This window comes from Octopus sinensis, linkage group LG4, assembly GCF_006345805.1.
Source record: "Octopus sinensis linkage group LG4, ASM634580v1, whole genome shotgun sequence".
Classification (NCBI taxonomy): domain Eukaryota; kingdom Metazoa; phylum Mollusca; class Cephalopoda; order Octopoda; family Octopodidae; genus Octopus; species Octopus sinensis.
Window position 1 is genome coordinate 16,250,606 of NC_043000.1, and position 26,820 is coordinate 16,277,425.

The window sequence follows — 26,820 nt, forward strand, 5'->3', positions numbered from 1 at the left end:
AAAAAACTGAAGTGAATGTAAAATATTTCATTAAATTGAAGAAACATTGTAAAAGACTGAACAGTTTATCTCTTATAAAATTTATTAAAAGAAACATTGTATCTATACTATGTAGGAATTAACCCTTTAGTGTTCGCATTATTCTGCCAAAATTAATGCTTCTTTATCCAAATTGTTTTGAATTAATTATACATTATCCTGTAGCTATGAGATTTTGATGAGGTAGCTGTTAATCTTTAAAACAATATTATAGGGTTGGTGTGAGAGACCAGATCTGGCCAGTTTGAACATAAAACAGGTAGAATATTTTTGGCCGGATATGGCCGGTTTAAATGCTAAAGGGTTAAACCAAAAACCCAAATCCAAAATTTATTATAATCCTGTTCTTAGAAATTGAATCGCTTCTATCAAATCCCTCCCAACAGAAGCTTTCTCTCATATATAAAATAAAACCCCTCAAAGAACTTGGGTATCATATGCAAAGTTGGGCATATATTATATGCTTTTTGCATTTAGAGTTGGCACATTTTTTTACAGATTACAACTAAAACAGTCCTGGTTGGAAGTACCAGACAGCAATGGGATCTCCATCAATAAATCAAGCCGAAAGCTGAACACATGGCTGAAGCTGTATCGCTTCACTTGTGATGATAATCTTGTACAATCGCATTTTGACTCGTAAATCTGGAGCTCTGTATTAGAGGGGAGAGGAGAATCTACATTAGCAGAGATAAAGCTTGCAGCCAATCTTTTTTTTTTTTTTTGTCTTTGAAGTAGAGTATTTCAATCACCAGTTATGAGATCACATTGAATAAAACAGGAATTATTAAATAAATGGAGCCTAAGTAAAGTAAAAAATCTAAACATATAAACACAATATTCGGATCTTTTCGGTTTGAACGGCAGTGTTTTTAAAATAATTTCCACGTAACTAAACACTTTTAAACTTCGTATACTGATAGAATGTGTTTATAAAACATCTTTTTCTCTTGGCTTTATTGAGAAAAATCTGTAGTTGGTAAGATATTTGTTGTTTTTTTCTTCAATTTCTGCAATTTCAACCAATCAATGACGTCTATTGAAGGTGAAACCATTCTGTGCCGTATGAATATGTCCCTCGTTTAAGAAACAAATTGGGTTTATTTACATTTCTGAAGAAAAAAAAGATACCCTTCACCCCACCCCTAAAACAGATTGAAATGCAATAGATTGATACTAGGGTCATAATTATGGGTGACAATTTCACATGACACCGCTAGAAAAAACTGCCGTTCAAACCAAAAATATCCCAATGTTCTAATGCTTGTTTTTCTATACGGCATGAGTTGGAAGGGTCTGTTTCCTAGCATGTTGTTATTTGCCTTGGTTTACTCAATTCTTCAGTAAAATTCAGCACCATGAGATCTGACCCCCACCACATCTTATGTATTTCTCAGTGGGAGAGGTATGCACATGCACACACACACCACATTTCACCCAGTACTCATCCACTTGCATTACAAGTCCATACCAGCCGTCAGCCTTCCCACACACATTAGCTGATGCTTTTAATTCAACATCATTCATCCAACAGATTATGCATGCTTCATTTCTTTCCAGATCTTCCAAATTCCATGCTCATTTCCATACAAATATGACAGTTGTATTAGACATGTCAGTCTGCCCTTCATGCAAAGACAGAAACCCTTTGTTGCTAACAAACTTCAATGAAATTGCTACATTTTTATACCTCTGTGATTTCTCAACAGAAATGTATATGGAAATTTGAACTTTCAAAAGGTTGACTATAGAATGTCACTCGAGTTACATAATTTAATGAAACCTTATCAAGAGGATTACGCTGATATTCATTATTCACTTTTAAACGGGAAATGGCTGCATGGATGACTAAAAATGACAGCCGTACGGCTACAAGATTATTATGCAATTTTCTCTCAGTCAAAATAGGGGAACTTCATGATGGGGAAGAAAAGCAAACATTTATAATTAACAGTAAACAGAGTACTGGCAATAGTTTAAATGTTTTCCCAAAGAAAGCTAACAGCCTGGTTATTAAAGGCAAGACAAGACAAATTCAAACAAAATCCCATCATTCACATTGTACAAAAAAAAAAAAAAAAATCTGATAAGCAAATCAGTTCAACTTGATTTTTTTTTTTTTGACAGCAATAATCCCAAACTACATCCATGTAGAAACGTATTTTATGTGAGTCATCATGATCTCATGTCCATTATCCCAAGCATAATATATTTGTATTTTTATATTAGAATAATACAGAGGAAATCTCTAGATTCATTTTCAAAATTAACATGAAACAATGTTAACTTGATAATGTAATTAGAATAGAAATACATGTGAAGAGGAGAAGATGGAAAGGCTGTAAGTTTAGTTGAAATAAATACTTTACTTTAGTTCCAGTTCTTCATATTTTGGCATACAAATCTGATTGGAGTTGATTTGCATTTATTCTGGCTAAGATCAAATGCTATTCATATACTGAGTTCAATAATTCTGGAATGTTATCAGGATAATTACACAAGTATAAAATTGTAGAAATTATCTTACAAGTTTAGATCACACTCAAGAAACCTAAAATTAAGTAGTAAATTATTTTAAAAAGAGACAGCAATTAAATCAGTTTGATTATTAATAACTAAATTAAATAACTGTAAGTATAAGCAGTATATCTACAGGTTGAAAAAAAAAAAAAAAATTACACAACTGCTTACTTGCTATGGTATTTCTCTCAGAGCCAAAAATAAATAATTCAACCAAGCAACTGTCTACAATATGCAAAAATAAGAGAAAAAGAAAAATTGTTTCATAATGTGGATGGTGCAATTCTTTCAATAATTAGCATTCTAGATCAGATTCAGAAGAAAACCATGGCTGATTTTTTCATCCCTTGATGTACTCTATACTATTTCTACTATAATAGAAATCTTCAATTCCATTTCTCCCTATGCTTTCTTATTCTCACAACCAAACTTTTTAGCATGTAGCTCTTCATCCAAATATTTTCCCCATCCACGTGTTCCTCAAAGACATAAACCTCAGCCTATTCAAACTCCAGATTAACCAGAACAATTTTACTTAGATGGTGAGAAATGCAAGTGGAGATTTCTGGTATAGTAGCAATAGTACAACAAGGAATCAAAAATCAGCCATGGTTTTCTTCTGAATCTGGTCTAGAATGCCAATTATTGAAAGAATTGCCCCATCCAGATTATGAAACAATTTTTTCCCCTCATATTTTTGCATACTGTAGACAGTTGATCCCTTTCCTCAAGATTCTTTTTCACCTCTTAGCAAGAAGCTAATCAAATTCAGCCCCTCACCTTATCCTTAAATGTCATTCTAAAAATAAACAATCACATCAACGAAATCTCAAAGCTATGAAATAATGCATGAATAATTTAAAACATGAATAAACATAGGCGCAGGAGTGGCTGCGTAGTAAGTAGCTTGCTTACCAACCGCATGGTTCCGGGTTCAGCCCCACTGCGTGGCACCTTGGGCAAGTGTCTTCTACTATAGCCTCGGGCTGACCAAAGCCTTGAGTGGATTTGGTAGACGGAAACTGAAAGAAGCTCGTCGTGTATGTGTGTATATATATTTGTCCCCCAACATTGCTTGACAACTGATGGTAGTGTGTTTACGTCCCCGTAACTTAGCGGTTTGGCATAAGAGACCGATAGAATATGTACCAGGCTTACAAAGAATAAGTCCTGGGGTCGATTTGCTCGACTAAAGGCTGTGCTCCAGCATGGCCACAGTCAAATGACTGAAACAAGTAAAAGAGTAAATAAATATTACAATTCAATAGAGTAACCTGGATGCTGAAGGGTTAAATATAAGTTACTTACTCTAAAGAAGCGAGTGAACGGAACTGCTTTTATTTTCTTTACCTGCAGTTAAAAGTTCACATTGGTCAGCTCCATACAGTTTGCTGGTATAGTGAAAGTTAGGTAGAGATGTGTGCTAGCACTAATATTATTCTCACTTTATATGTCATCAGTCAGTAAGTCAACCAAAGGTGTATACATACAGAAAAGACTTAAATGTTAACCTATATAAGGCATCACCAAGAAGGCCACATGTCAGCAAGAGAGTGATTATTTGCGGATTTGTTTTGGACCCTTGTGTTCTATAGTATATATTTCTTTACTACCCACAAGGGGCTAAACACAGAGGGGACAAACAAGGACAGACAAACGGATTAAGTCGATTATACATCGACCCCAGTGCGTAACTGGTACTTAATTTATCGACCCCGAAAGGATGAAAGGCAGAGTCGACCTCAGCGGAATTTGAACTCAGAATGTAACGGCAGACGAAATACAGCTACACATTTCGCCCGGCGTGCTAACGTTTCTGCCAGCTCGCCGCCTTATTCTGTGTTCTATAGTATAGAGGTGATGCAGTGATTGAGAGATACTTTTGACAGAACAGCCACAAAGTACAGCCTGAAGATGAATCTCCAGGAGATTGAAGGAAGTTCTTCAACTAAGTAGTACAGTCTGAGCCCATTTCTACCAAAGTTCAGAAGCTGGCAGAGAAAACCCACATTAGCTACCTGAGCAGCACACTCAGTAACAAAAGATTACTAGATTACAGGGTAAGCAAGGCCAGCTCAGCATCTGAAAGACTGAAAAAGTGACTGTCAAACAAGAAACAGGTGTCAGTTCCAGTGAAGCATAAAGTATATTGAGCAATAGTGCTTGCTATTATTACACGGATTGTAGGCACAAAGGAAATTCTACAATGGCTATTTCTTTACTACTCACAAGGGGCTAAACACAGAGGGGACAAACAAGGACAGACACACAGATTAAGTCAATTACATCTACCCCAGTGCGTAACTTGTACTTATTTAATCGACCCCGTAAGAATGAAAGGCCAAGTCGACCTCGGCAGAATATGAACTAAGAACGTAACGGCAGATGATCTGAGTTCAAATTCTATAATGGCTTTAGCTTGTCCAAAGACTGGAAGAAACTTGGTTGCAAGTCAATTAACTATTAACATCCTGTATGGTATGAATCTGCCTGGTACCGAATCTGTCTGTCAGTCTTATACCTCTCAAAACTACATGTATCAAATTACCCCCATTTACACGGGTAATTTGATACACGTAGTCTGAAAATCTAAAAGAAGTATGAACCTGTTGCAAGTGTTGTTGGTCCAAAAATACCTTTAGGACTTGATGTAAAACATGCTGAGCACTGTTTCAACTCTCCCCATTAAGTTTCAATTGATACAACTGCTCATCAAATTAATTTGTATATGGAACAAAAACAGCAGCAATTTTTGCTTATGCAGGAGTTGATGAAATTTGTGTAGATACCTGAGGATGTTTCTTTTTTTCTCTCAAGAGATTAACTAAGCTTACCTGTAAATTCCATTATGAATAAGTTACAAAAAGGTCAAGGAAAAACATTTTGTGACATTTGTATGCCCAGATCTATTATTAATTGCATTTAATTATCAACATCTTTCTTTTCACCATTTTTGACTGTGTTTATTTTTAGTAATATAATTGATTAATGATAGTACATGCACATTATTTTAAGTATAAATGACCACATTAAAAATAATCTTTCCTACAATACTATGAATTTTTACAATAATCTGACAAGTAAAGATTTTTAGGCATTTTCTTCTCAATCATAACAGAACTGAGCTTTTGATCAAGAAAACTTTCAACACTATGTTAAAGATTAATAACCTTAGTCACACTTGACTAGTGGTGGAGGCACGTAGCTTAGTGGTTAGGGTGTCAGCATCATGATCGCAAGATTGTGGTTTCGATTCCTGGACTGGGTGACACGTTGTGATCTTGAGCAAAACACTTCATTTCATGTTGCCCCAGTTCACTCAGCTGGCAAAAACGAGTAACGCTATGATGGACTGGCATCCCGTCCAGCTGGGGAACACATACGCCATTGAAACCAGGAAACCGGGCCCATGAGCCTGGCTAGGCTTTAAAAGGACAAAAAAGACACTTGACTAGTGCTATGATAAATCAGAATAGAACCTGACTGAAATACATGTGGCTAAGTATTAACTTGAAGAGATTAGACATAAATAATCATAGTTTGGGACTCAAACCAGTAGAGGAGATCAACTCAGTTCTGGATGCAATAACCCCTCTGACTATTTAAATAACACGAATTCCTGTCCCCTTGCTACAAGTCCAAAAGTTCTTAAGTTGTTCAAGTAATTAGAATGCTTCTTGATCTTAACAGATGTAATCCACAGGAGAGAAATGCAACAATTGTTGCAGAGCAAATAGAGACTTACTCCAGAAATATGACAACACATTAGTAGACAATCGCTTTACCAACTTAAAGTGTGATAATTCTTTTATTCTTTTACATTTTTTCAGTCACCTGACTGCAGCCATGCTGGAGAACCACTTTAAAGGGTATCAGTTAAAGAAATCGACCCCAGAGTTTATTCTTTGTAGTAAAACTAGTACTTATTCTAGTGGTCTTTATTGTCAAACCGCTAAGTTACAGGGATGTAAACACACACACAGTCGTAGATATATATCTCTCTCTATATAAATGGCAGTTTGTCTGTGCGTGTTTCTGTGTGTCTGTTTGCTTGTACCCTCATGACATGGCTTTCAACCGATTCTGATGAAACTTGACACAACATAGCCCAATGTCATAATTCAAAACTAACGTAGCGAAAATTTTGAAAAGTTCCCCCAGTTCTGAAAAAATCGATAAATTCGACATGGGGTCGAGAATCAGAAACACAAACCGCAAACTGTCTAGGGGACGCAACTCCACCTTTTTTCACTCTCAAAAAAAATTTACCATCATTTTTTTCCATTTTTTGCTATTTTTTGGCTATAACTCTCTAAAAATGATTTATAGTTATTTCCCTTACAAACCTGAGCAATGCCGGGCGATACTGCTAGTATATATATATATACACACACCACCAAATAAGTTAGGGGTTGTGAATCCAACCATCTAAGGGATAATACTTATCCAATATACTGCTGGTATACTACCCAAATTATTAATACACAAGTATTTTTAATTGCAATGCAATAAACTCACTTATTGTATGAAATGGGTGAAGGTAAAGAAATATTTTACCATTAATTTATATTACAAATAAGAAAATGGAGAAACGCATTAGTTGGTTTATCAGCTTTAGGATATTAGAATGTTGTTGTTTTATTATATATATATATATATATATATATATATATACACACACGCATACTTCTGCTGTTTACAGGAGTACTTGGAAGGAATGTGTGTAGCATGTGATCGTCGCATTCACCAATCTGCATCAAATTTTGTCAGAGGCCTACACAAAGTTGCAGAAAGTGTACGGAGAGGAGTGTATGAACAAAAAAAAAATATTGATGGTGATGAACATTCTAGGAGATCCGCAACCAATAGAACTGAGAAAAGCACAGCAGATGCAAGGGAAAATCGTCAAAACACCATCCGTGAATTATCAGAGGATGTGTAGATTAGTTTGGTTCAGTCCATTATCACTGAAGATTTGGGTACGAGATGTGTGTCTGCCAAGTTTGAGCCAAAACTACTTTCAGCTGACAACACACCTGCACATTCAGTGCAGCAGTTTTTGGCTATGCACAGCATTCCCCAGGTCCAACAGCCACTGTATTGCCCAAATCCCAACGCTTGCGATTTTTTCCTCTTTCCAAAAATCAAATCCTGCTTGAAAAGAAGATATCAGGACACCGAGGAAATCAAAGTGAATGTGATGAGGCAGCTGCTGATTATCCCAGAGAATGAGTTCCAGGAATGCTTCCATCAAGGAAAACAGTGCTGGATTAAGTGTGTGACGTCCGAAGGGGACTACTTTAAAGGAAATTAAATGCCAAAATTGGTACATGTAGATTTGTTTTGATAGCACCAGTCCGGATACTTATTGGTCAAACCAGGCTTCTTTCAGTTTCCACCTACCAAATCCACTCACATGGGTTTGGATGGCCTAATTCTAGAGATGATGATACTTGTCCAAGGTATCACGCAATGCGGCCGAACCCAGAACCATGTGGTTGAGAAGCAAGCTTCTTACCACACAGCCTTGGCTGTGTGATTAAGTTTGCTTCCCAAACATATGGTTTTGAGTTCAGTCCCACTGCATGACACCTAGGCCAAGTATCATCATCTCTAGAATTAGGCCATCCAAACCCCTGTGAGTGGATTTGTTAGTGAAGAAATGTGTGTGTGTGGTTTCTAGTCTTGACATCACATGACAGCAGCAAATGAGCCATTGTCATACAAACAGTATTATTCATTTCCAATATCCTGTGATAACATGGCGAAATATTGCCTTGCTTGGAAATGGAGACAGGAGGGACATCTGGCTATACAAAACTTGCTTCATCAAATTCCGTCTAACGCATGCAAGCATGGAAAAGCGGATGTTAAAACAACAAAAGTAATCACTATGTTGTCTGTACTGTTCATTTGGAAAATTAGCAATCAGGAGCTGCTACCTTTTTTTCTTCTAATTTACATATCCCTTACAAAATCTCCCGAATAACTCCAATATTATAACTATCAAATTGGTCTTCTACATGATATGACAAATCCTTGAAATAGAGTCAGATTTTCTGATAATTTTACACCATGCTACTGTCCCAAGGCCAACCCTCATCAAGCAGACCTATGAACCAAAGCATTCCGGCAATGACCATCCAACCATTTCATAGTTTATTTTAGACTACATTTTCTGATATATTATTTTTTTTAACCCTTTGATACCAATCTACTGAAAACAACCCTGGCTCCATGTTAAAATTCTCCTGATTTTAAATCTTCCATATCCAGCCCAAATATTCTATCTGTTTTCTGTTCTAACTAGCTAGATCCAGCCTCTCACACCTACCTACAATGTGATTCTGAAATAAAACATTCACATCATTGAACTCTCAAAACCATGAAATAATGCAGGATGATTTCAATACAATGAGAATAAATAAGTATTACATTTGATAAAATAATGTGAATGCCAAAAAGTAATCTAAATTAAAATCTTCTTTTACTCTTTTACCTGTTTCAGTCACTTGACTGTGGCCATGCTGGAGCACTGCCTTTAGCTGAGCAAATCAACCCCAGGACTTATTCTTTGTAAGCCTAGTACTTATTCTATTGGTCTCTTTTGCTGAACTGCTAAGTTATGGGGACAAACACAGACACATACACAACAGGCTTCTTTCAGTTTCCGTCTACCAAATCCACTTACAAGGCTTTGGTCGGCCTGAAGCTATAGTAGAAGGCACTTGCCCAAGGTGCCACGCAGTGGGACTGACCCCGGAACCATATGGTTGGTAAGCAAGCTACTTACCACACAGCTACTACTTTGCCTGCTTAATAATGAAAAATTGTCTAAATTCCTCATTATTATCAAAATTAATTGAAACAAGCACAGCATATTTCAAGAGAAATCATCATCATCGTTTAATGTCCGCTTTCCACGCTAGCACGGGTTGGACGGTTCGACCGGGGTCTGGGAAGCCAGGGGCTGCCCCAGGCTCCAGTGTGATCTGGCAGAGTTTCTACGGCTGGATGCCCTTCCTAACGCCAACCACTCCGCGAGTGTAGTGGGTGCTTTTTACGTGCCACCTGCACAGGTGCCGGGGGGGGGGGGGGGGCATCGGCCACGATCGATTGGAGCTTTTAATGTGCCAGCGGCACGGAAGCCAGCCAAGGCGGCGCTGGCAACGTACGAAGAATATGATTTGAAAGAGACCAGGCTGCTATTTCTAACATGTAGATGCTTTATCAGTTTTACCACGCAGAAGGTTTGGCATCATTTAATCAGACATGAACTTGGGGTCAAGAACATCAAGCTAGACACTGCACATCAGAATTATACATGCTCTTAAAATGAAATGAAGTGAAAAGGCAATCAAAATCTGTTCAGCTTTTGTGGTTGCTTAGTCAGTTCTATGAGTAATAAGCTACTGACATTAGTGATCCAGTTTATTGTCTCATCCCCTCCAGATATTTACCAGAACCAATGGAGCAAGTCATTGCCAATTGATGTGTCTCTTAATGTCAACATTACAACTGTAGCATGAAGCAGGAATGCAACAATGGTGTATACAGTACGACAGATCAGTTCTAACAAGTGTAGCATAAAGAGGTATTCAGAAGCAGATGATGAGCAAAACAAGGAGTGTGTGTGTGTGTTGGAAGCTCTCTGCAAAGATGTTTGTAAATAAAATGAGTCAGAGAGAGAGAGAGAGAGAGAGAGAACCAAAGATAGATGCAAAGAGAATAAGATGGAATAATGTAGACAGACCAAGCAACCAAGTGGGAAAGATAAAGGCATGGAGGGATGGGGACGAAAGAGAAAGCAACCGGAACAAGAACGCATAAGAGAAATAGATCCAAACAGCAGGAACAGAGATAGATAAAGAAAAAGGGTAAGGAATAGAGAAAGATAGGGACACAAAAAGGGTATACAGAGGAGAGAGAATTTTCAAGAGCCAAGCAGATAGCTAAATAGCGATATATATATATATATATAGGCGCAGGAGTGGCTGTGTGGTAAGTAGCTTGCTAACCAACCACATGGTTCCGGGTTCAGTCCCAATGCGTGGCATCTTGGGCAAGTGTCTTCTGCTATAGCCCCGGGCCGACCAATGCCTTGTGAGTGGATTTGGTAGACGGAAACTGAAAGAAGCCTGTCGTATATATATATATATATATATATATACACACATATATGTGTGTGTGTTTGTCCCTCTAGCATTGCTTGACAACCGATGCTGGTGTGTTTACGTCCCCGTCACTTAGCGGTTCGGCAAAAGAGACCGATAGAATAAGTACTGGGCTTACAAAGAATAAGTCCCGGGGTTGATTTGCGGTGCTCCAGCATGGCCACAGTCAAATGACTGAAACAAATAAAAGACTAAAAGATATATATATATATATATATATATATATATATATATATATATATATATATGACAGTGTGTGTGTGTGCGCACACCAGATAAAGCCTATAGTTATAGTAACATTGTAAGACACACACACTACTCATTACTATTCGTTCTAGACAGCTAATCAGTCTCGCACATCACTCATCATGCTCAAACCGTCTAGTTGCCTTAACTATAACCAGGTGTAGCATTGCTGTTCTTCGTTAGGCAGCAGCATGTTGCACCCACTACTTCATATAGCTACACACTGTATTTTGCAATGAAGCTACATACTGCTGCAGTGAGAATCAGAGAAACAAGGCTATTACAACAAACACACACACACACCTTGCAGTAGAAGTTCAGGTGCCACAATTCAGCTACTAATGCTAATAGTATTAATGTAAGTGCTATAGATTATCTGCTATTTGGCAACACATCTAGGTGAAATACCGGCCTTCTAATGAATGACACACTTTACATAAAGATAGTTACCTGTACAGACAGGCAGACAATGAGACATAACACTGAGAGAGAGAGAGAGAAGAGAGAGAGAGAGAGAGTGAGGGAGGGAGAGACTATAAGGAGCTGCATATGGAAATACAGCTTTTGAAATAAATATGTAAAATTAAAGCTTGATACAAATGCAAAAAGTCTTGTAATGAGAGGAATGAGTGTGTGTGTGTGTGTGTGTGTGAGTGTGAGAGAGAGAGAGAGAGAGAGGAGAGAGAGAGAGAGAGAGATGGAGAGAAAATTAGGCAAAAACAGAGATGATGGAGAGAAGAGAGAAATCTTGAGATGGCAACACCCACATACAAATTTTTGCAATGGCTGTAATTCCCTCAAGTAGTTTGCGGCAGATTGTCTGTCTCCATGCCATTTGGTATAATGTGACAACGGAATCACAGTCATAATAATTATGCATAATGTGTGTGTGTGTGTGTGTGTGTGTGTTGACAAGCAAAAACCTCGCATATGTTGGCTGTAGACTAACCAGCTCCAAATCCAAGCCTTACTAACCAAACAACAAACCACACAATACAACAACATGCAATCCTTCTCTGCAAGGACCGCAACCCTATGGACTACTTATTACAATGCCCTGCTGCACTAACCCATATGCTTTACCTCCAACCCAATCAACTGTGGCTGGTGGCTCTTTTGCTTTTCTTCTGTTTTTGCTCAACATGACAAATAAAATAATGTTTTAAAGCCATCAACATCACAAAACAACTTGGTTATTCGGCCTCTCCTCCACCCACACACATCAAGAAACAGCAATACAACAACATCGCACATTCTGACACAGCATCACTGCATCTCAACCAATCACTGCACAGCAGACTGTGCAACATGGTCTCAGAATACAGTGAACGCACATTCAGTAGTGCCGTACCTGAGTAGCTGATGGCTACTTCTGTAGCATGAGTCTTCAGAAAGCAGCATTAACCAAGGGTAATCAATAATATTCCCCAAAACTATACAGCAAAACTCTTCATTGCAAAGACAACAGACCAAGCAAAGGAGCGATTCCCTTCCTTCCTATCTGACCCCACCCTATCTCTCTCTCTCTCTCTCTCTCACAAATTTCACCTACTAATCAAACCCTGGTCCCAATTACACCAGGTTTAGGCACAAATATGTTCCATCTAAGCAGCTATGGTACAAAATTTTCTCTCTTCTTCAAAATCAAAAGTATATACCAGTAGAATAATAGATACAGCTGTGTTGAGTTCTTGTTACATTATATATGGTCCATAGGCATACATTTGATGTTAACCATCATCTGCCAAGTAAATTCATATCAGCTTATATATTATGACTTGAAGTTATTTAGCAAGAGACGGGGGATAATATTTTTTATGAGGAGAAAATAGAGAAGCATTAATATAGACATACGGAAAGGTAAGATGGAAAACAGATATAGAGTAAAACAGACAAAATAAAAGGGAGAGAGAAAAACAATTGAGAAGAGGGAGAGCAAGACAGCAGGAAAAAGAGAGAGATATACATATTGATAAACAAGCGTATCAATATTTTGGCCACTACACAATCAAATGTGTGTGTGAGAATAAGAGCTGCAGAATTAGATAATCCACTGCAGTTCAGTGCAAACAGTGTGTGTGTGTGTGTGTGTGTTTAATTCAGTTAAAGCAGCAGTCAGTTGGCAAATCTGATTATATAGCTATAAGAACTGGCATTGATTTTTCATTTGTTGCTGTAGCTATTCAGAAGAAATTGGCTTTCAATGTACAACATCACCAAAGCTCAACTGGTTCTATTTTTCATAGGAAGCAGGCTGACATAAAAGTGCTGCTTTGCTGTCACAAGACTTAAGTGCCAGAGAAGTTTTAAACATCTAAAAACCAATTTTGTACGCCAGAAAATGACTACAAACAGAAACAGATCTATCAGCATACACTCAAAGATAAACCTTGAAATTAAGATTTATTAAGTTATACTGCTGAACAGAGCTTTCTAACCCAAAATATTAAGTTAATCATCATTAAACCCTTTAGTGTTCAGATTACTCTGTTAAATGTAATATTTTTTTTACTCAAATTGTTTTGAATTAATCATGCATTATCTTATAGCTTTGAGATTTCAATGACGTGATTGTTTAGTTTTAGAATGTCAATGTAGGTTAGGTGTGAGAGGCTAGATATGGCCAGTTTGAATATAAAACATGTAGAATATATTGGGCCAGATATGGCTGGTTTAAACACTAAAGGGTTAATGTCAGATTTCTGTGCTGACATGGGTTGGACAATGGATTTGATAATAGAAATTTTTCTTTGAAACAAATTCTGACAAAGGTAAATCATTAGACAGATCAATTATAAGTATCCAAAGCTAGCATTCCATAAAATGCAAATAAACTCAGTAAAAAGTTAATTAAGATTTTTGTTTGTTTTGTTTGAGAGGATTCATTAGCATTTTAAGAGAAAAATATGAAGTTGTAACATTCATTCATTTGCTAAGAGCTTTAATAACAAATAGCTCCAGATGAGAATAGAAACTAAGTTACAAACAATGCAACCACCAGAGAGCCTTCAACTATAAAAGTACCGAGCTGAGACCCTCTATGTGGCCTTTTCATCTTGCTGGAAATAGCAGCTAATTCTCCTCCAAATTACACTTTGTCTTCAGAAACTGAAAACAGAGGAGATCTCTTTATTCAAGTAATTATTTAAATGATGGCTAGGCATGTAGCTTAGTGGTTAGAATATTTGGCTCATGACTCTGGAGGCGTGTTGTGTTATTTTACTTTGCTCCAGTTCACTCAACTAGTAAAAACGAGTTGTCCTTGTTACACTAAATCAATCTGATAACTATGTTAAAGTGTAGGCGTGTTTGTGGAACGCGCAGCCGGTGCACATTCATTTCTGCAGATCAGGTCAACTGGAAAACTTGCGGTTTTGAACAATGGAGTGCCCACCACATAGTAAACCCACCTAATAATCAATTACAGATGAAAAGAATAGTGTCAAGTTCACAAATATCCATGTAGTGACTTCCGTCAGACTACATAAATGGCCTTACATGACAAAGAAAATAAGAAATATCAGGTTATATTTATAGTTCAACGGTGCAAAAGCAATGTATATAAAATAGAATGGCTTCAAACAACTCTCAAAAGCATGGTTACTCCTTCACCTCCATTATAAAGGAAGGAACTCTGGCTCTCACAGGACCTCAAAGGCTGATGAGGTTGACATGGTTAACCCTTTAGTGTTCAGATTACTCTGTTAAATGTAATATTTTTTTACTCAAATTGTTTTTAATTAATCCTGCATTATCTTATAGCTTTTGAGGTTTCAATGATGTGATTGTTTATTTTTAGAATGTCTATGTAGGTTAGGTGTGAGAGGCCAGATATCGCCAGTTTTGAATATAAAACATAGAATATTTGGGCTGTATATGGCTGGTTTAAACACTAAAGGGTTATTGTTGAGCTTTGAAAGTTGAAAGCAAAAGGGATCACACAGGGAGAAAAAGAAGTGTGAAACAAGAACACTGAAACATAAGTGCCACATAAATTCATGCCAAACAGAAAAATAGGCCTTTTGTGGGTGTCTGTGTTGCAGTAGCATCTGTGTCCCATATGTGGGAACTTGACTTGACAGCATTCACCCGGGGTGGGTTGAGATGGCTTCATTCATCCTCAATGCTGCATCTCTTACAAACGCCAACCAGGCCTGGCGATTTGAGGCTAACGACCGCGTGATCGCCGACCATTCCCTATTCCAGCGATCCTTCAAACATTCCTCATGCACATATCTGACATGTGGGAACTGTATTCCATTGAGTCTCACTTGAGATTTGCAAAGGGGCAACAGGGGTAGTAGTTAGTGCCCTCTTCTCAACAAGAAGGTCGTGTACCCTGATCATTAGCAAATTGTAAAATGAAGATTTGGGCCGATGCCCCCACCCTCGACTAGCTCATGTGCTGGCAGCATGTAAAAAGCACCATCCAAATGTGGCCGATGTCAGTGCTGCCTGACTGGCTCCCATTCCAGTGGCACATAAAAAGCACCCACTACACTCTCGGAGTGGTTGGCGTTAGGAAGGGCATCCAGCTGTAGAAATATTGCCAAATGAAATTGGAGCCAGGTGTGGCCTCCTGGCTTGCCAGTCCCCAGTCAAATCGTCCAACCCATGCCAGCATGGAAAACGGATGTTAAACGATGATGATGATAACGAGTACTAACTATAAGTGTATTGACATGAACATGCATATTCATGCTCTCCTACAAGTTTGTCTTTGTACTAAAACCACATTATAAAAACATTTAATATGGAAACATTTAACTCTGCTTTCTTCAGCCATTTATTCCCACCCTGTGGAGGCGCAATGGCCCAGTGGTTAGGGCAGCGGACTCGTGGTCGTGGGATCGCGGTTTCGATTCCCAGACCGGGCATTGTGAGTGTTTATTGAGCGAAAACACCTAAAGCTCCACGAGGCTCCGGCAGGGGATGGTGGGGATCCCTGCTGTACTCTTTCACCACAACTTACTCTCACTCTTTCTTCCTGTTTCTGTTGTACCTGTATTTCAAAGGGCCGGCCTTGTCACTCTCTGTGTCACGCTGAATATCCCCGAGAACTACGTTAAGGGTGCACGTGTCTGTGGAGTGCTCAGCCACTTACACGTTAATTTCACCGTTGATCGGATCAACCAGAACCCTCGTCGTCGTAACCAACGGAGTGCTTCCATCCATTCCCACCCTATCTCTGTATGTACATGTGCTCACGTGTGCATGCCTGCACACGTGTATTATTTTGGAATTGGTTCTTGAAGTACATAAAGCCATAAATAATAACATGTAAAAATAGGGTAGAAAAATACTTTCAGATAGAAAAAGTCAAGGGCTGCCAGTGGGGCTTGAACCCATGAATCAATTTCAAAAACAAATTGCTCCACATTTTCTTCAAAGTTACTAAATTCTTACAACATGTATTACATATATACATATACATACATACACAAACATATACATTTATATCATCATCATCATTTAACATCTGTTCTCCATGATAGCATGGGTTGGACGGTTCGACTGGGGATCTGGGAAGCCAGAAGGCTGCACCAGGCCCAGTCTGATCTGGCAGTGTTTCTACAGCTGGATGCCCTTCCTAACGCCAACCACTCCGTGAGTGTAGTGGGTGCTGATATATATTTATATATTTTATATGATATTTATTTATTTATATATTATTATATTTTTAAATGTCGGACTTTATATGTTCTGTAGATATAAATGAATAATCGAAATCGATCAATGGAAATTGCAGATGAGTTACCAGTACCGGTGGCATATAAGAGAACCATCCGTTCGTGACCGTTGCCAGCGCCGCCCCGACTGGCCTCGTGCCGGTGGCACATAAAAAGCACCATCCGTTCGTGTCCGTTGCCAGCCTCGCCTGGCCCCCATGCCGGTGGCACATTAAAAGCACCATCCGCCCGTGGCCGTTTGCCAGCTCTGTCTGGCACCTGTGCGGGTGGCACGTAAAAAGCACCCACTACACTCGCAGAGTGGTTGGCGTTAGGAAGGGCATCCAGCTGTAGAAACACTGCCAGATCAGACTGGGCCTGATGCAGCCTTCTGGCTTCACAGACCCCAGTTGAACCGTCCAACCCATGCTAGCATGGAAAACGGACGCTAAACGATGATGATGATGTGAATATATGTGTTTGATCCTTCTGTGGATTTTAGTGATGTTCCTTTAGTTACTGCTTGCATTGCCTCCGCTCAGATTAATAAGTGAAATATAGCTCATTTGGAGCACTACAATTCCAGTCTGTTTTATATTTTGAGTATTGTTATTACTAGCGATCTCAAGATATAACTTTGTATTTTGTATTTTACACACATACACACACAAAAACAAAGGAAATAGATACTTACTTCAAGACTTCCTCTTTTGTTTTGTTAGTGAACAGAAGACCTGCCTGGCCTCTCAGCTGAGCACTCAATTTGTGTAAATTTTCACGGTACTCAGTTTCAAGAGATTTCCCTAAGGCCAATGCCATTACTTTGTTTTTGCCAAAGAAAAATCTGGAAAAAAAACCAAAAAAAAAAAACGAATTAGAACAATTAGAGTTTGATAAAACTTGCCATAATTTTATTCTCCTTATTACTAAAAGTTGACATTTTGCATAGAGTACTGCAAATGTCAATGTATAAGATGACTGGGTATATAAGACAACCCCTGAAATTTCCATTTAAAATTCAGGTTTTGAACCACATTCACTGTATAAGATTTACCCAGCTACAGTTCAAAACTAGTTAACAAGTGTTGGGTTTGATTAAATTTAGGAAGCTTTTGGAAGACAGATGTATATGTTCTGTTATAATCTACACTGAATCAAAGCCAACACTAGTAAACCACAGTTATATGAAGGTTAAGTTATGAAGGCCTCTACCTGGTGAATACGACAATGTCCCAATAGTCACAGAAACACTGGAATATGGCACAAGTTTACTGCCAAAAGTTTACTATACCATTAGTTCTTTAACAATTATCTTTATAACCAAAGTTGATAAATATACAACTACGAATGTATTTCAAGTATATAAGGCAGTGCTCCAGCATTGCCGCAGTCAAATGACTGAAACAAGTAAAACAATAAAAGAAAAAAACTCGCTGTCAATTATTTACCATCATATGCATCAAAAGTGCTGAGCTGATGTAGCATCAGTACTCAGACATTGGATATTTTACAGGAACTAACATGGTGTTCAGTGTAATTTTACCATTTACTTGAAATGGGTTTACTAATTTATTTACAACCTGTATAATATTCTTTTCTACTCTCGGCACAAGACCTGAAATTTTGGGGGAGGGGACCAGTCAATTAGATTGACCCCAGTACGCAACTAGTACTTAATTTATCAACCCTGAAAGGATGAAAGGTCAAGTTGACCTCAGCAGAATTTGAACTCAGAAAGTAAAGACAGACGAAATACCGCCTTAGTTGACCTCAGCAGAATTTGAACCCAGAATAAAAAAAAAAAACAGATAAAATACCTATTTCTTTACTACCCACAAGGGGCTAAACACAGAGAGGACAAACAAGGACAGACAAACGGATTAAGTCAATTATATTGACCCCAGTGCGTAACTGGTACTTAATTTATTGACTCCGAAAGGATGAAAGGCAAAATCAACCTCGGTGGAATTTGAACTCACAACATAACGGCAGACAAAATTTGGCTATGCATTTCGCCCAGCGTGCTAACGTTTCGGCCAGCTCGCCACCTCAGGTTGACCTCGGCAGAATTTGAACCCAGAACGTAAAAACAGACAAAATACCTATTTCTTTATTACCCACAAGGGGCTAAACACAGAGGGGACAAACAAGGACAGACATAGGTATTAAGTCGATTACATCGACCCCAGTGCGTAACTGGTACTTAATTTATCGACCCCGAAAGGATGAAAGGCAAAGTCGACCTTGGCGGAATTTGAACTCAGAACGTAATGGTAGACGAAATACCGCTAAGCATTTCGCCCAGCGTGCTAACGTTTCTGCCAGCTCGCCACCTCAGGTTGACCTCGGCAGAATTTGAACCCAGAACGTAAAAACAGACAAAATACCGCTAAGCATTTCGCCTAGTGTGCTAACATTTCTACCAGCTCGCTGCCTGTATAATATTGTAAGTGTAGCCTTGATTACCACCGATTGCTGGTGTTTACATGACTTGTGCTGTGAGGTTGAAATATATTTTATATGGATTTATATACTTCAACCCATCAACCAGTGAATAGAAGATATGTGAAGGCACCTGATCAAGTAAATACATGACAGTGGAAGCTTCAAAGGAGTGGGCCTCAAATTTCGTGTTAATGAATCTACCAGTTATTCCATTTATAAAGTGTGTGATGAGGATTCATTTATTACTATGTTTTTTTTGGAACCAAGCCCCATTATAAAGCAGGAGAGATATAATGTAATATATTAGAAATTTTGGTAAACAGCAATTTATAAACAATTCTGCTTCAAAAAAAATCAATATGGTTAAGAAGCTCGGGATCTTTTTGGTTTGAACGGCAGTTTTTTAAAATAATTTCCACGTAACTAAACACTTTTAAACTTTGTATACTGGTAAAATATGTTTATAAAACATCTTCTCTTGGCTTTATTGAGAAAATTCTATAGTTTGTAAGATATTTGTTGTTTTTTTTCTTCAATTTCAACTAATCAATAACGTCTATTGAGGAAAAAAAAAACATTCTGTGCTGTATGAATATGTCCCTCATTTAAGAAACAGATTGGGTTTATTTACATTTCTAAAGAAAAAAAGATACCTTTCCCCCCACCCCTAAAACATTGAAATGCAATAGATCGATACTAGGGTCATAATTATGGGTGACAGTCTCATATGACACCGCTAGAAAAAACTGCCGTTCAAACAGAAAGATCCCAGAATTTTACTTGGTGTTTATGGCAACTCCTGGCTTTCGAGCAACATTTTTTTTTTTTTTAAGTTTTCAATTCCAACATACACAGTAACCAAAGTTACAACACCAAAATCACTTTAAAATATTGCGCAATATTTCACTATAAATTCTCACACTAACAAAATGTAATGAGGGTGGTACGTGTTTTAATCTACGAAGTCGAAGGGACTATTTGAATGAGAAGGAAGTTAATGTTAAAAGGAAATGATTATCAGGAGCACACATAGATATGTTTAGTGGCAAAAGAGGTGGGGAATAAAAAGCAGAACACTGTATGAAGCAAGCAGTTTATAAATAGAGGTAATCTGCAGAGTCTTACCACTTAAGTTGACATCATTCAACTGCAGTAACAGCTGATCACAATCACTGCCCACTTATTACAGTTTTCATAATGGACTGTTGTTGGGTGGTCAGGTGATTAACTGGCCATCAATGGGGCTTGAATCTCGGGTTGAAATTTCACGTCAAGAACACTAATAGCCAGGACATACTGCAAAGCATCCAATCCATTGCTCTGGACTGGTGCACTATTAATCTACTGTGGAAGGATGAAAGCCAAAGATGAACTCGGAATTCTGAGAATCAGAATAATGGAGTGAAGCATTCTATCTGATTCTCTAGTGACTAACAATTCTCCACCTAACTAAATATAGCGCAACCCAATAGATAAGCATAAAAATTTAGTTCACTTGCACTTTATGTTTAAGATTTCATTTGAGATTCCTTTCTCAGTCGTTACTATTAAGGATATGATCCCCACAGTAGATGCTGTCTGTTAACTTCTCATTCCCCAACAACATATATACAACTGGTTCGCAACATTTCCTTAGATACACAAAGAATTCTGTAATACCTTTAGAAAGATATGGGATTCATGAACTATGAATACCTTAAAACATCTGCTCACTGCTGCTGCTGCTACTACTACTACTACTACTACTACTACTACTACTACTAATAATAATAATCCTTTCTACAAGAAGCACAAGACCTCAAATTTGGGGGAAGGGATTAAGTCGATTACATTGATCCCAGTGCGTAATTGGTACTTCTTTAATCAACCCCAAAAGGATGAATAGCGAAATCAACCCTGGTGGAATTTGAACTTAGAATGTAGTAGACAAAATACCAATTTATTTACTACCAACAAGGGGCTAAACACAGAAAACAAAGGAGGACAGACAAACGGATTAAGTCAATTATATCGACCCCAGTGCATAACTGGTACTTAATTTATCGACCCCCGAAAGGATGAAAGGCAAAGCCGACCTCAGCGGCAGACTAAATACCTATTTCTTTATTACCCACAAGGGGCTAAACACAGAGGGGACAAACAAGGACAGACATAGTTATTAAGTCGATTACATCGACCCCAGTGCGTAACTGGTACTTAATTTATCGACCCCGAAAGGATGAAAGGCAAAGTCGACCTCGGCGGAATTTGAACTCACAACGTAACGCAGACTAAATACCGCTTAGCATTTCGCCCGGTGTGCTAACAATTCTGCCAACTCGCTGCCTTACTACTACTACCACTACTATTAATAACAATAATAATAGTAGAAATCCTTTCTATAGGCACAAGGTCTGAAATTTGTGGGAAGAGGCTAGTTGAGCACACCAACCCCAGCAGTACTTATTTTACTGACCTTGAAAGGATGAAAGATAAAAATCAACCTTAGTGGAATTAATAATTCTTTCTACAATAGGAACATGGCCTGAAATTTTGGGGGATGAATTTGTCAATGTAACTGAGCCAAGTGCCTCAACTTCTATTCAAAAGATGAGAAGTAAAACTGACCATGCCAGAATTTGAATTTAAAACACAAAGAGCAGGAAAAAAATGCCATTAAGCATTTTGTCTGATGTTGTAATGATTCTGTAAGCTAACTACCTTAACAACAATAATGATTTCTACTGGATGGTGCAATACAAAAGAGAAATGGAAAGAAGCTACACTGCCAACTTATTCCATCAATGTCAACAAGGTATACTCTTTACTCTTTTACTTGTTTCAGTCATTTGACTGCGGCCATGCTGGAGCACCGCCTTTAGCCGAGCAAATCGACCCCGGAACTTATTCTTTGTAAGCCCAGTACTTATTCTATCGGTCTCTTTTGCCGAACCGCTAGGTGTCGGGGACGTAAACACACCAGCATCGGTTGTCAAGCAATGCTAGGGGGACAAACACAGACACACAAACACACACATACATATACATATATATACACATATATACGACGGGCTTCTTTCAGTTTCCGTCTACCAAATCCACTCACAAGCCATTGGTCGACCCGAGGCTATAGTAGAAGACACTTGCCCAAGATGCCACGCAGTGGGACTGAACCCGGAACCAACCCTTTAATTTGAGGTTGTGTAAAGGATTAAAACAATTATATGCATGGTGGAGTCATTACAGACAAAAATATCCTCACATATTTACTTTCACATTACTATTTTGGAATACAACTTGGGCCAAAACAAATGGTTAAAACCAATAAAAGTATATTAGATATCAAAGTAAGGAAGGTCAGTGGGCTGTCAGAATTCTTAGCATGCTGGACAAAATGTTGTGTTCAGAGTTTGCTGGCATGGGTTAGGCCTGTCTTTAGAGGCAGTATTGTATGGTTAGATGCTCCTTTTGCCAAACTCCTCATCAAGTAAGGCACTTTTGTTCTTTTGGTCTTTATAGCAGGGCTGTGGAGTCAAAACAAAAAACTGCAACTCCAACTCCTGTACTATTGGCACTTCCGACTCCTCTTTATATAATCAAGTGATTGTGGTCTACATATCTCATAAAGCATATGCATACACTTGTACTTTGAGTAGGCCTATATGTTATAACTGGTTTATATTAAAGAATGAAGACATTGTGAGTCGGAATCAGAGTCAGTGTAGTTTTACTGACTGACTCCGGCTACCCCTTAACTCTTTCGCTACCGTATTTATTTTGAGATGCTCTGTGTTTCTTTCAATTACTTTAAATGTAACAAAGAATTTAGTAAAATAACTTAGTTATCATTCAGCTAGTGTTAGGAACATAAATTGTAACTAAGGTTTGGTGGAAGATTTTAATTCAAAACTTATGAAAACAAGACATTTATACTACAGAGCCAGAGCCAGTTTTAGCCGGGTTGGTAACGAAAGGGTTAATTGTTTCCAACTCTGACTCCATAGCCCTGCTTTATAGGCCAAATCATAAACTGCACAGCATAAACAAACATCACTGTTGCCAATGCAAATAAATACAGACACACACGACTCTCTATAATGTTTCTATCAACATCACTCACAAGGCATAAGGCTAACCCAAGGCTTTAGAAGACACTCAAGTGCTGCATAGTGAGACTGAACCTGAAACCACGTGGTTGTGAAGCAAACTTCTTAAGCACACAGCCATACCTGTGAAATATTTACAAGTTTACTATCATTACTGCTTCTACAGCAACAGATGTAGAAGTAACAACAAAAAACAGAAAGGGAGTTTTCAAAAACTTCCCCCCTTTACAAAAAATAGTTTGGCTTTCAGAAAATGCTTACTATATTTTTATATATTTCTATGATTTTTGTATAAGCCTACTTTATTATAATTACAGCTAAAAACTTTCCTGCAAAATTACACAAAAGTCAATTCCTTGGTTACTAAGATTCACTTTGAAAACTGCTTAAATTACCCATGTATACATAAACACACACAAAGCCTATGTGAATTTCTTTAAAATTAGTCACAAGGCAAAACCTAGCTACCGTGTCAACATGTCCATTCACTAATAATGTTCATCATCATCATCGTTTAACGTCCGTTTTCCATGCTAGCATGGGTTGGACAGTCCAACCGGGGTCTGGGAAGCCAGGAGGCTGCACCAGGCTCTAATCTGATCAGGCAGTGTTTCTACAGCTGGATGCCCTTCCAAATGCCAACCACTCCGTGAGTGTAGTGGGTGCTTTTTACGTGCCACCGGCACAGGGGCCAGAGGAGGCTGGCAACAGCCACGATCGGTTAGTGCTTTTTACGTGCCACCAGCATGGAATCCAGTCATTGTTATTGCTATATATTGTTTAGCTGATCAATGATAATTTATAACAACCACACACACTCACAAACACAAAAAGAAAGCTAGTCAAAATAACAAGCCAAACTGTTAAGTCACTGTGCCCATTCTCTCCTAGTAATTTTGCTACATATCATTTACTTCACTAATGACAATTTATAACATGCAGCTTGGTGTGACATGGTTCATATGTAAGTAGTAAAGATAGTTAATAAATCAGTACACTTCTGAGAATAGAAGCAATCACATATGCCTCCAGCAGCATTTGTAGCAGGCATGTGAGGTTGTCTGTGTAATATCTGACCTTACTACTAAACCAGTCTAAACGACTTTTGGCACTCAGCCAAGGGATTCTAATTTGCAGATTCATTGATGAGAATATGGTCGATGGAATGCCTGCACAGAACCTTCAAGAGATAAACAAGGTCTTTTAAAACAATATGCCAACTAGCTAGCATTGTAGACTTGTAACTGCAGTGCTGCATATGGGCAAACTGTATCTTCAGTTAGTCTACATGCGCTAAAAAGTAAGTGCATGTCTAGTGTATTTGGAGATTTATCACAAGTTGAACAATGAAGAATTTGGAAGAGCAATGTGCTTGTGTGGAAAGGAAGCTAGTCAAAATAACAAGCCAAACTGTTAAGTTACTATGCCCAGTCTCTCATAATAGTTTTTATTGTTACTAAAATTAATTGAAACAAATGCAGTGTAGTTCAACAGAAATATAGTAACAAAAAAACAAAAAAAAAAAAAGCAGAAACAAAGAACACATAACACACACCACTGGAATGGCCATATTCATTCTGCAGAAAAGGATGAAGTAGGAATTATACAGTTAAACTAGGAGAAGCACAAGTCAACTGAATTACTTCCAAAATCTAAAAAGACTCCTTAGAAGTAGTTGACAATGTTTGTTGTTAACAAGGTGATCTAATCAACAGTAGAGGAAGGTGTTTTGAAAGCAAAATAGCTAAGAATAGAATTGGAAATGCCTAGAGAGGACTTACCTCTGCTGGCAACCATGGGACTGTCTCTGAGAAAGGGGCAGATTGTATGATGCTTGTGTATTAAGTAAAATATTGTATGGGATTGACAGATGGATGTTGAATTCAGAGGTTTGTGAAGGCTTGAAATAAATGAGGCAAGAGTACTCCTCTGGATGTATAAAATTAGTGTGAACGAACAATTTGTGTCAACAGTGAATTGTAACAAATTAATGGAGAGAGAAAAAAATGGGCATAAGGATAATAACGTGAGGGGGGGGGGGGTGCTAAAAGACCCAGAGTGGAAAGAATCTGTGTAAGAAACTATGAAAAGTTGGCCTCAGGTTCTAACCTAAAAAAATTTTTTAAATAAAAAAGATGAAAAGGGGCTGCAATGAGTGATAAGATGTGGAGATCTGCCTGATCCAGGCAAGCATTGCAAAACAGCTTCAACATTGCCTTGTTTTCTCATTGCATGTGCCCAGCAGTAGAGTTGCCACATAGATAAAAACAATTAACCTCTACAAACACAAAATAAGATGTGTGTGTGCGTGTGTAGATAAGCTTACAGATATAGATATTAAAATATACTTTTAATGTAGACTTTAATGTAAAAAGGGTAAAGACACTCTTCGGTCATGAATGACCATGGCATTGCCCCCAGAAAGTTACCCCCCAAGGCACAAGTCCGGGCATGATATTTTTAATGTATGGTTTTATTATTAGTGTATAATGAATTATATGTGAGGGCATGTAGCTTAGTGGTTAGGGCATTCGGCTCACGATTATAAGGTTGTGAGTTCGATTCCTGGTGACGCGTTATGTCCTTGAGCAAGACACTTTATTTCATGTTGCTCCAGTCCAGTCAGCTGGCAAAAACTAGTACCTGTATTTCAAAAAAGGGCCAGCCTTGTCACACTCTGTGTCACGCTGAATCTCCTTGCGAACTACATTAAGGGTACACGAGTCTGTGGAATGCTCAGCCACTTGCACGTTAATTTCACGAGCAAGCTGTTCCATTGATCATATCAGCTGGGACCCTTGTCGTAACCGACGGAGCATTCCTGTATAATGAATTATATACTACATTGAAAAACAAAACTCCACAAACACCTTCATTCTATGCCACCACACAGTGATCAAACAAAATTTCCGTTGGCAGACACTCACTGAATGAGAGAATATCTTGTAAATACAATTTTCTCTCAAGTGATCTGAAGAGATGTTAACATGGCAGAATGCATAGTATTGATTTGTGGCTGAACGAAGGAAAGAAATTCAATTTCATTCTTCAGTTATTGAAGGCCTGACACAGTCAAGATTTTAACAAAAAAAATCTTATCTAATCAATGATCAATCTTTGGTTTAAGACAACATATCACATAAAATGTACGAGGGAAATAGAGGGAGATGCGAAAGAAGAGTGAGAAATGAACAGTATGGGAAGAAAAGAGTCATCTGGAAATACTAATATAATAATGCTGTCTCCATCAGAGAACTATACACATGACTGTACATAATATATAATGGATTATATGCTAAAAAGTACTGATGTTCACAGAAACTCATAATCTCAAATTATTCTAATGAGTTAACAAAAAACAATTTTCAATGCACAGTTAGTTTTCATGGAACACTTCTCAAACTGAATTAAATAGCATTAAAGGAACTGTTGTTGAATTATATCTTTATATATAAAAGTGAAGTTGTGTGAGTGTCTGTCTCCTACGATTTAGATTCCTTACTCCCACATTTTGCGGTGCAGTTTAACCAAAACCGGGTATCTTATAGTCGTGATTCATATCGAGCGTCTACGATTAAAAAAAAAATTTACCATAATTTTTTCCCATTTAAATGCATTTTTTTCGCTATTATATAAGGGAAG

The 26,820-nt window shown here is 38.0% G+C and overlaps 1 protein-coding gene across 1 annotated transcript in view; it reads right to left on the reverse strand.

Annotated features, from left to right (window-relative positions):
• Positions 1-26,820, reverse strand: part of LOC115210377 (mRNA turnover protein 4 homolog) — a 97,356-nt gene that overhangs the window by 39,784 nt on the left and 30,752 nt on the right. The window contains exon 4 of the mRNA XM_029778946.2: positions 17,343-17,492. Coding sequence (XP_029634806.1) covers positions 17,343-17,492 — 150 coding nt within the window. The remainder of the gene's footprint in view (positions 1-17,342; positions 17,493-26,820) is intronic.